The sequence below is a fragment of the Penaeus chinensis genome, chromosome 31 (assembly GCF_019202785.1).
Source record: "Penaeus chinensis breed Huanghai No. 1 chromosome 31, ASM1920278v2, whole genome shotgun sequence".
Taxonomy (NCBI): Eukaryota; Metazoa; Arthropoda; class Malacostraca; order Decapoda; family Penaeidae; genus Penaeus; species Penaeus chinensis.
Genome location: NC_061849.1, coordinates 31,658,749 through 31,671,248, shown reverse-complemented (window position 1 = coordinate 31,671,248; position 12,500 = coordinate 31,658,749). Strand labels below are relative to the sequence as shown.

The window sequence follows — 12,500 nt, the reverse complement described above, 5'->3', positions numbered from 1 at the left end:
CCCTCTCGGCCCTCAGTAGCGCAAGCAAGGAGGGGCAGCTTCTTTTCAAGGGCAGCTCGGTACTTGGGGTGGCTGATGGCGTACACGATGGGGTTGTAGATAGCGTTGGCCTTAGCGAAGACAGAGCCCCAGATGGAGAAAATAGGAGTAACCATGGGCTTGTTGATCATGCCTCCCCAGTTGATGATGAAGTAGGGGGTCCAGGCCATGAACCACAGAGTGACGGTCATGAGACCAACCTTGCACAGACGGCACTCAGCAGAGGTCTTCTGGGTTTCCTCACTCCTCAAGGACTTGACTCCCATCTTCTTGGCCTGTTCGCGCATTCCCTTTTCGTGAGCAGAAACAGTCTTGACGATGAAGGTGTAGCTGTAGATGTAGAAGAGAGGGAAGATGTACACCCAGACGGAGTACACCCACAGGAAGCTCTTGCTCAGGGTGGTCTCAGTCAAGTAGTCAGTGCCACAAGCGGTCATGTTACCTTCAGGTACGTACGTAACGGTTCCAGCCGAAGAAAGGAGAAAGGTTTTGCAGAAGAATGCTCCAAGAGTCTAGGTCTGCCAGTAGCAAGAGATGACCATGGGTGGGAACATTGTGAACATCATCAGGAAGTCAGACATGGCCAGGTTAACGACCAAGAGGTTAGCAGGTGTTCGGAGAGATTTGGTGTTCATGAAGACCCAAATGACGACGAAGTTGCCGGCAACGGAGAGACATCCCATGATTACCATCCAGAAGCCAACGAGGCTATACCAGAGTGGGTTCATGGGAGGGAACTGGTACCAATGGGAATCCACCATATGGAGAAGTTCCTTTGGCACAGTGTCAACCACTGTGTAGTTCCCATAGGGATTGGTGGATGGGAGGGCGTTGCTGCCCATGTCTGCGTTGTTCCACGACACGTTTGTGTGTGTGTGCGTGTGTGTGTGTGTGTGTACATATGTGCTTATATTCTAGGAACATAAGATTAGGAAAATCAATGTATCCACTGCATGCTTGGGTATATATATTTTTTTAACTTTTAAATTTATCTCGAAAATATAAGGACAATGTGTAAAGTTACTAGAAAAGTTTGCTCACATCTATGCAGTCAGTAATCTGACATCTTAAGCAGACTCAGCCTTCTCGGAGACCTGTGCAGTGCCAGTGGAACTTGCGTCGGAACCATCTCGGCCGTCAGTAGCGCAAGCAAGGCAAGGCAACTTCTTCTCAAGGGCAGCACGGTACTTGGGGTGGCTGATAGCGTACACGATGGGGTTGTAGACAGCGTTGGCCTTGGCGAAGACGGAGCCCCAGATGGAGAAAATAGGAGTAACCATGGGCTTGTTGAACATGCCTCCCCAGTTGATGATGAAGTAGGGGGTCCAGGCCATGAACCACAGGGTGACGGTCATGAGAGCAACCTTGGCAAGGCGGCACTCAGCAGAGGTCTTCTGGGCTTCCTCACTCCTCAAGGACTTGACTCCCATCTTCTTGGCCTGTTCGCGCATTCCCTTCTCGTGAGCAGCAACAGCCTTGACGATGAAGGTGTAGCTGTAGATGATGTAGAAGAGAGGGAAGATGTACACCCACACGGAGTACACCCACAGGTAGCTCTTGCTCAGGGTGGTCTCAGTCAAGTAGTCAGTGCCACAAGCGGTCATGTTGCCCTCAGGCACATAACGGTTCCAGCCGAAGAAGGGAGGAAGGCACCAGGCAAGAGAGGCAGCCCAGGTACCAGCAATCCTTGCCATGGCACCGCCAGAAGTCAGAGGCTCAGCAGACATTCCCTTAACGATGACATTGTATCGGTCAGCAGTGATGAAGACCATGGTCCAGATGGAAACGCAGCCGAACAGAGAACCAAGGAAAGCATAGATCTCGCAGAAGAATGCTCCAAGAGTCCAGGTCTGCCAGTAGCAAGAGATGACCATGGGTGGGAACATTGTGAACATCATCAGGAAGTCAGACATGGCCAGGTTAACGACCAAGAGGTTAGCAGGTGTTCGGAGAGATTTGGTGTTCATGAAGACCCAAATGACGACGAAGTTGCCGGCAACGGAGAGACATCCCATGATTACCATCCAGAAGCCAACGAGGCTATACCAGAGTGGGTTCATAGGAGGAAACTGGTACCAATGGGAATCCACCATATGGAGAAGTTCCTTTGGCACAGTGTCAACCACTGTGTAGTTCCCATAGGGATTGGTGGATGGGAGGGCGTTGCTGCCCATGTCTGCGTTGTTCCACGACATCTGATTGGAAAATTGAATAGATAATAGAATATCAGGTAACACACACATTTACTTGTATCAAAATGTATTTTAGGTTTGTATGTTTCCATGTATGTATAGAAATGTACATATATATATGTGTGTGTATATATATACAAACATATATGTATATGCATATATTTACACAGACACATACATATGTAAATATATATTCAAATAAGTGTGTGTTTGTGTGTAGATATATATTATATATATACTATATTAGAGGCTCATATAAAGAATCCAGAGACCCATCGTTGTAAAATATATGACATATTCCTTGATCGAAAAGTATAAGCCACAAAATATGGAATCACTCATGTCTTAAATCTTGGCTGATAACTTACTTTTAAGGTAGGTTGCTGATGCGAGTGTGGCAAAGAAATTTCCTTTCAGAACTACTTTGCCCACAGCTGGCTGTCTTAGCGAGTACCTGACGAGTAACTGAGTTCAGAGAAACACGGACAGGCTTAAATATCCGGTGTAATCTTATTAACGCCCTTTACCTTGCTTTTCCGACTATAAAGCTATTTTTAGACTTATTTTTCTTTGTGTGACTTTGTGTATCGCGTACCGTTGATGAATTGGTATAAAATTTCTGGCGTTCATTTCTTTCGTGTGCCCGAGAAGCGATGTGAGTGTGTGTGTGTGTGTGTGTGTATGTATATATACATATATATCATGTATATATACACATACATATATGTGTATACATATATGTATATATACATATATATATATTCATTTTAAATACATGTATGTACATATATATATGTAAACATATATATATATATATATATATATATATATATATATGTATATATGTATATATATATATATATATATATATATATCTGTAAGCATATATATATATATATATATATATATATATATATATATATATATACATATATATAAATGTATACACATATACACGTACGTATATATATATATATGTGTGTGTGTGTGTGTGTGTGTGTGTGTGTGTGTGTGTGTCCATACACACACACCCTTCACACACACACACACACACACATATATATATATATATATATATATATATATATATATATATATATATATATATATGCTTACGTAAATATATATATATATATATATATGTATATATATGTATACATATATATACTTGCGTATGTATATATATTTATAAATACATATACATGTGTGTGAGTGCGTGTGCGTATGTACATATATCCATTTACATACATATATATGTGTGTGTGCATATATAAGCATATATGTGTGTATACACATACCAATATACCACACACACACAGAAACATACATGCACACACACACTGTGTGTGTGTGTCCTATATTATTTATGTTTATATATACACATACTCAAAATGTGTTGTGTGTGCATATATATATATATATATATATATATATATATATATATATATATATATAAGTATGTATATATGTATATATATACACAAATATAACACACACACACTCACACACACACACACACACACACACACACACACACACACACACACACACACACACACACATATATATATATATATATATATACACATGTTAACACATTCAGTATGTGTACATGTGTGTAGACAAGTTGACATAAGTGCTGACGTCCTGTGCTACGGTGAAGACTTCCTCCTTCCTACAATCTCACACGGCAAACACGTGATGATTTCATGTTATTCGTTATCCCATCAGCGCCCATGCATCATAGCTGCTATGTGTGAAATCGCAAAACTTTATCATTTATCTTTTGCAGTACGTTTATGACCGTTATATCCATATCGTTATTTCTTAACAATCTGTCGATTATGCAGTATTCATTAATTTTGTACATTTTCTTATATTCTGTGGATTTATACGGTTTTTATAATATCACAAGCATTTCTACCCCACTACGTAACAATATACATACAAAAATTATCACTGCAAAGGTCCAGGAACTCATCCTCCTCTGTAATCTTGTCTTGATCTTCAGTGATTTCTGCGGTCCGATTTCAGACGTTAACACAAATCAACCACGGATAGTGATCTTACTTTCCATAAAACCGCTGCTAAAGTCTCTGAACTGGGTAAGGGATTCCCCTGCTGACCACAGTGTATTCATATACACACACAAACACACGTGCACACACACACACACAAACAAACAGGCACACACGCACGCACGCATGTGTGTGTGTGTGTGTATAAATATGTATATATACATGTATATACATATATATATGCATGCATTTATATATATACAAAAACTTACGCATATACATATGCATATATATATATATATATATATATATATATATATATATATATATATATATGCATATATTTATGTATATACATACAAATATTTACATGTATATGTATATACATATATATACATATATGTGTGTGTAAGTATTTGTATGTATATATATGCATATATACATATATATATATACATATATATATATGTACACACACACATATATATATATGTACACACACACACACACACACACACACACACACACATATATATATATATATATATATATATATATATATATATGTATGTATAATACACACATATATCTACCTATATATTATATATACATATATACATACATATACCTATGTATATACATATGTGTATACATACATATAAATGCATACGTATATATACATATATATACATATATGTGTGTGTGTGTGTGTGTAAATGTCTACATACACACATATATATGTTTGTGTGTATACATATTTATATATATGTATGTATATGTGTTTGTGTGTATTATATATATATATATATATATATATATATATATATATCTGTGTGTATGTATATATATTTGTGTGTGTGCGTATACAGCTAGAGATTAACACTGTAGATAGTGTATCATGTATAGTGAATATACATACATATATATGTATACATTATGTGTGTATGCATCTATGGAACTATATATGCATATGTGTTTATTTGCCTGTGCATGTCTATATGAGTGTACTGTTTAATCATAATTATGTACATGGGTATTTTTATTTCTATATTTTTTTGCGGAACCAGAACAATGGGAAAATCATTCCATTCATTGCGATGCTTAGGTGTATTTTTCCTTTTTTTTATCTCGAAATTATAAGGGTGGTGTACAAAGTTACTAGCAAGTATGCTCACATGTATGTGGTCAACAATCTGACATCTTAGGCAGACTCAGTCTTCTCTGGCACTTGGGCAGTGCCAGTGGAACTGGCGTCGGAACCATCTCGGCCGTCAGTAGCGCAAGCAAGGCAAGGAAGCTTCTTCTCAAGGGCAGCACGGTACTTGGGGTGGCTGATAGCGTACACGATGGGGTTGTAGACGGCGTTGGCCTTGGCGAAGACGGAGCCCCAGATGGAGAAAATAGGAGTAACCATGGGCTTGTTGAACATGCCTCCCCAGTTGATGATGAAGTAGGGGGTCCAGGCCATGAACCACAGAGTGACGGTCATGAGAGCAACCTTGGCAAGGCGGCATTCAGCAGAGGTCTTCTGGGCTTCCTCACTCCTCAAGGACTTGACTCCCATCTTCTTGGCCTGTTCGCGCATTCCCTTCTCGTGAGCAGCAACAGCCTTGACGATGAAGGTGTAGCTGTAGATGATGTAGAAGAGAGGGAAGATGTACACCCACACGGAGTACACCCACAGGTAGCTCTTGCTCAGGGTGGTCTCAGTCAAGTAGTCAGTGCCACAAGCGGTCATGTTGCCCTCAGGCACATAACGGTTCCAGCCGAAGAAGGGAGGAAGGCACCAGGCAAGAGAGGCAGCCCAGGTACCAGCAATCCTTGCCATGGCACCGCCAGAAGTCAGAGGCTCAGCAGACATTCCCTTAACGATGACATTGTATCGGTCAGCAGTGATGAAGACCATGGTCCAGATGGAAACGCAGCCGAACAGAGAACCAAGGAAAGCATAGATCTCGCAGAAGAATGCTCCAAGAGTCCAGGTCTGCCAGTAGCAAGAGATGACCATGGGTGGGAACATTGTGAACATCATCAGGAAGTCAGACATGGCCAGGTTAACGACCAAGAGGTTAGCAGGTGTTCGGAGAGATTTGGTGTTCATGAAGACCCAAATGACGACGAAGTTACCGGCAACGGAGAGACATCCCATGATTACCATCCAGAAGCCAACGAGGCTATACCAGAGTGGGTTCATGGGAGGGAACTGGTACCAATGGGAATCCACCATATGGAGAAGTTCCTTTGGCACAGTGTCAACCACTGTGTAGTTCCCATAGGGATTGGTGGATGGGAGGGCGTTGCTGCCCATGTCTGCGCTGCTCCACATCTGTTATAAACGATATATGTATATTTATCAGGTAATATCAACATAATATTTGATTTTTATACCAAATGTACTTATGATCATGCTGATAAATAAATGTAAACACATTCGTACATATATACTTATATGTATTTGTGTATATATATAGTGTGTGTGTATGTGCGAGTGTGTATGTGCTCTATATATAGTACACGTGCACGCGCACACACACACACATATATATACATACATACATAGGTCTATATATACATATACATGTATATATGTCTACATATACATATATATGTATACATACATATATACTGATATATATGTATACAGATATGCATATATATATATATATATATATATATATATATATGCATACATAACACTGTACATGTACACACACACGTACATATACATGCATACATACACATATATGTACGTACATATACACACATATATATATATATATATATATATATATATATATATATACATACATACATAGGTCTATATATACATATACATGTATATATGTCTATATATACATATATATGTATACATACATATATACGGATATATATGTATACAGATATGCATATATATATATATATATATATATATATATATATATATATATGCATACATAACACTGTACATGTACACACACACACGTACATATACATGCATACATACACATATATGTACGTACATATACACACATATATATATATATATATATATATATGTGTGTGTGTGTGTGTGTATACATATTTATGTGTATATATATGTATATACACATATATATGCTTATATCCATATATATGCGTATATATACACACATATGTGTGTTTGTGCATTCACATGTATAGTGATATATATGTATATGTATGTATATATATATTTATATATATATATATATATATATATATATATATATATATGCATGTATACACACATTTATATGTATGCAAATGTATGTGTGTGGGTGTGTATGTACGTGTGTATTCACATTGATATTTATACATGCGCTATGCAAGTGTCTAAACTATATAGTCCAAAAGCTCTTTCACTTCCATGCCTGCGTTAATGCAGTTTTTTTTTCAGACAGCAGAGAAATGGAATAAAGATTCACTCATGTTCTAGGTCTGAGGCGATAACTTACCTTTAAGGTAGGTTGCTGATGCGAGTGTGGCAAAGAAATTTCCTTTCAGAACTAATTTGCCCACAGCTGGCTGCCTTAGCGAGTACCTGACAAGTAACTGAATTCTGAGGAGTACTGGTAGGCTTAAATAGCTGGTGTTAATCTTATTAACGCCCGTATCCCCCTCTATGACTATGAAAATACAACGCAGCTGTTTTAAAACGAATTTTTGTTTATGCGTGTTTGCTTCTTTATATCTCTGTGCATGTGCGTGTTGGATGCGGATGTATGTGTGAATATGTCGGGTTTTTTTCTCGCTTCAGTGAATCATGTAAAATGTCTATTTATACACGCGGTTGATAGGTCTTCATATTTGCGATATATATATATATATATATATATATATATATATATATATATATGTATATATATATATATATATATATATATATGCATACATATATATGTATATATATGTATGAATGTATGTACGTGTATATACACATATATAAGTATATCCATTATACATATACATATATATACATATATATAATTATATATGTGTGTGTATGTGCATGTACACACACACACACACACACTGTAAACAATACATAGCAATTACCCATGTGTCCATCACACGTGTCGTTCTACACACACGCACACACACACACACACATGTGTATATATATTTATCTATTTATATATATATATTATATATATATAAATGTGCATATATATATATATATATATATGTAACAATCCCCCCTGACAAGGCCTCGAACCCAGGTCACTACGGGTATGAGATCCTAGTTGCACACTCCTTTTAGTGGGTCGTGTGGTATGGTTGGTATAGTACTGGTTGACCTGGGCTCGAGTCCTGGTCAGGGAGTTTTGATATTAATCGATATCAATGCGGCATTGCATTATTCCACCTTTCATATATACATGTGTGTGTGTGTGTGTGTAAGGGAGTAGATGTAAAGAACGTAAGATATTAGAGAACATATTAGTAGAGCGCAAAGGAAAAGCGCCCGTCTGGATGAGTCCCGGATGAATTAAATCTAAAGCAACGGAGATTCATTTTTGTAAAACCCTACAAAGAATGCCACACTATATATTATTCATTATTCATTATTCATTATATATTACTCATTATTAATTTAACATTTAAATACTGACCAACACAAGACTAATACAGAAAATAAATAATATGGTGGAAATAAGACTATGAAACAAAAAAAAAATTTGAAAAACAATTAAATAAAACAGTAATAGTCGCAGTTAACGGGGGAGGGTGTTCCCTGAAAACACACTCCCTGATTCTAGACCCCGGACAGAAGAGACGTGTCCCCATTCGAGGGGGTATTGTGCTGAGAGCCAACCGAACGTCGGTAAGGATATTATTTCGTGTTCACAACTGTTTAAGTGAAGTGCAGTCAAATAAACTGACGTAAGGTGATGTGAAGTGACAGTACAAAGCCATTATCTAGTGAGATTGTACGCAGGGATCAAGTTCGGACGCAGAGATACGCTGTCTTGCCTGCCGGCTGCTGCCTTGCCTGCTGACCGCTGCCTTGCCTGTTGGCTACTGGATGCTGTCTATCTGTCTGCAGCTATCTGTATGCCGCTGTTTACTATTCCATCATTTATATGTTGTGAGTGTTGTGTTGGTCATGCTATTTAGAATAGGTTAATATATGGGTATATTTTATTTTGATAAATTGGTTAAAATGTTCTGATGTTTCCATTATCTCCTGTAAGTGAACAAATGAGCTTTAGGTAAAATGTGAACCACGGAGAAGGTGCAAGGACTGGTAAATGGCCCGGGCCAGTCATTAATTAATTATTAAACCGAAATTAGCCGCCTTACACACACATATATATATATGTGTGTGTGTGTGTGTGTGTATGTATATATGTGTGTATATGTATGTATGTATGTATGTGTGACTCTTTATTAAGGAAGAATACAACACAGTAAAGGGAACACACGAGGCGTTTCTTATGGCAAGCTCTGATTATACACACACACACGTGTATTCATATATATATATATATATATATATATATATATATACATATATATATATGAAAATTCACATATGTATTTGTATTTGTTTGTGTAAACACACACTCACACAAACACATGCTCACGCGCGCGGGGTACATACCACCCTCATTTGGTGCGTATAGTGAGAAAACGAAATACAATTTTAGAAAAGAAAAGAAAGGTTTTACAACTGGACCATCCTCTTTTGGACGGAAAACCAAACCAGCAACTGAAGAGATCAGACACATTTCGAATCGTTTTACAATTCTGGTTAGTCATCTACGTATTTCATCCTTTTTTATTCATATTTCCTGCAGCACATTGTGAACCTCACCCTAACTCCTCATAGATATTGTCTTTTTTATAATCAACACCTTTCTTCTAATTCCCCCCTATTTGCATTATAGCTTGGGGTGTGATACAGGAATGAATATTAATATTTTTCGAAAATCGAATGATGATTCTCTTGCCAGATGTCCTGTTTAGGCCGTTTTACGAATAGTGAATTCTTTGTCGAATGAATAAGCTTTACATATGTCTTTTAAAAATTCTATCTACTACATCCCTTTTGATTAAAAAAAAAAAAAAAAACGTTGCCCGTTGATCTCCCCAGTCATTGAAATCACGGATCCAGTTGAACTGAAATGTTTTTTTTTCTCTTTCTTTGACTTAGTAAGTGCTAACGCATGAGACCTTTGATGAAATTCTGAAAGAGATAAGTGGTGTACGTACACATGCACACACACACACAGGAAGCCAAGTAAGTACACAGACGCTAAAGACGCTTGGTAGCTAGTAAGTGTATTAAGTCTTGTATAAGTGAGAGGGAAGAAACACTTCAGGAAAACAGGACTACTCCTTTGTCTCTATGTAGAGATACACACATACACACACACATATCTATATATGTGTCCATATATATCTATCTATATATATATATATATATATGCATGTGTGTGTGTGTGTATATATGCATATTTAAACATATATATTATATATATATATATATATATATATTTATTTACATATATTATAAATATGTATACACCTATATACGTATACATATACATATATATACTTTCTCTCTGGCATGCATCTCCCTCTCTCTCTCTCTTTCTCTCTCTCTAGATATATATATATATATATATATATATATATATATCACTCTCTCTCTGTCTATTTCTCCTTCTCTGGTATGTTCTGCGTGGGCTCCATATGTTTAACATGTGGCTCTATATTAGTTAAGAATCATTGCCTTAGCGCGGGCCCAGATAACGATTACATCTTACCTCGTATGTCCCTTCAGTTCGTTCCCAGAAGTCACCGTGCCCAGGTCATCCACCAGCCAGCCCCCAGGGCTAGCTGGCCGGACACTGGACGCCGCAATCAGAGCTTGCCATGAGAAACACCTCTTGTGTTCTCTTTACTGTGTTGTGCTCTTCCGTAATAAAGAGTCAAGCCGTGTAACCACTATCACTGTCCAACCAGTCATAGTAATTGTACTAAGTAGTCGAGCAATATGACATGCACTGCATAGGCTCAATATGTTTAACGTGTATGACTATCACTGCTCGCCACTATATTGAGGCAATTACAGACTGTTATTCTCTCTCTCTCTCTCTCTCTCTCTCTCTCTCTCTCTCTCTCTCTCTCTCTCTCTCTATCTCTCTCTCTCTATCTCTCTCTCTCTCTCTCTCTATATATATATATATATATATATATATTTATATATATAAATATATATATATATATTATATATATATATATATATTTATATATATACACACATTTATAACACACACACACACACACACACACACACACACATATATATATATATATATATTTACACACACACATATATATGTATACACACATATACGTCGCTTTTCGTGTGTGTGTGTGTGTGTGTGTGTGTGTGTATACATGCACGCATAGACGTCTATATGCGTGTATATATTTATATTTATATATATATATAGATATATATATATACTTTTTTCAGTGGAGGTCCGCCTTCGGCATGTTCGTGTTTTCCTGCACTTCCCTTCTTTGTTCTACTATATATATATATATATATATATATATATATATATATATATATATGCAAGTAGAACAACGAAGGAAAGTACAGGAAAACACACGAATATGCCGAATGCGGATCTCCACTGAAAAAAGTTCCAAAATGTCTCAGAATAGGAGCAATAATCTAACGAGGAATACCTGCCCTAGAGAAAAACAAATGGGCAGGAAATCCTCGGCAAGTGAAATAAAATCCATATCTTTCAAAGACATTGCCTCGGTAAATACTCACCTAATTTAGACATACAAATTTAGACATTTAATATTCCCTTGGCACTAAATACAACTACAAGAAGGGATAAAGGATTTTAGACTGAGATTCGTATGTCTCAGATAATGAATCTGAACCACGAACTCACACATACGTATGCATATTCATATATTGATGTGTATGCGCATATGTATATAATTCATATCTCTACATATATTCCTTATACATAGATATGTACATATGTGTATGTGTATATGTATATATACATATATATGTATATATACATATATATGTATATATATACATATATATATACATATATGTATATATATATATATATATATACTGACACAAATACAAATACAGTAACGTGTACACAAAGATGAAAGGAAAACAGTCACAGTAAGAAATGAAAATGAATCGTAACGTTTCGAATTCTTCACGAGTTCCTCTTCA

At 36.8% G+C, this 12,500-nt stretch overlaps 3 protein-coding genes across 3 annotated transcripts in view; all 3 read right to left on the bottom strand.

The window, feature by feature from the left end:
* LOC125042134 (rhodopsin-like) overlaps positions 1-476 on the bottom strand; it is a 3,064-nt gene extending 2,588 nt beyond the window's left edge. The window contains exon 1 of the mRNA XM_047637601.1: positions 2-476. Within this exon, the coding sequence (XP_047493557.1) occupies positions 2-476 (475 nt within the window). The remainder of the gene's footprint in view (position 1) is intronic.
* Positions 477-989: 513 nt separating this feature from the next.
* LOC125041842 (rhodopsin-like) lies at positions 990-2,670 on the bottom strand. The gene is made up of 2 exons (XM_047637181.1): positions 2,600-2,670; positions 990-2,234 (listed from the first exon to the last, which is right to left on the bottom strand). The coding sequence occupies exon 2, from the start codon at positions 2,232-2,234 to the stop codon at positions 1,107-1,109; it is 1,128 nt and encodes a 375-aa protein (XP_047493137.1). The 5' UTR covers positions 2,600-2,670; the 3' UTR covers positions 990-1,106.
* A 2,671-nt stretch (positions 2,671-5,341) lies between these two features.
* On the bottom strand, positions 5,342-7,793 carry LOC125041841 (rhodopsin-like). Its single transcript, XM_047637180.1, has 2 exons — positions 7,723-7,793; positions 5,342-6,575 (listed from the first exon to the last, which is right to left on the bottom strand). The coding sequence occupies exon 2, from the start codon at positions 6,573-6,575 to the stop codon at positions 5,451-5,453; it is 1,125 nt and encodes a 374-aa protein (XP_047493136.1). The 5' UTR covers positions 7,723-7,793; the 3' UTR covers positions 5,342-5,450.
* Between the last annotated feature and the right edge of the window lie 4,707 nt (positions 7,794-12,500).

Excerpts from the sequence above, each read along its gene's own strand:
- LOC125041842 (XM_047637181.1), bottom strand. The coding sequence starts at position 2,234 with ATGTCGTGGAACAACGCAGACATGGGCAGCAACGCCCTCCCATCCACC.
- LOC125041841 (XM_047637180.1), bottom strand. The coding sequence starts at position 6,575 with ATGTGGAGCAGCGCAGACATGGGCAGCAACGCCCTCCCATCCACCAAT.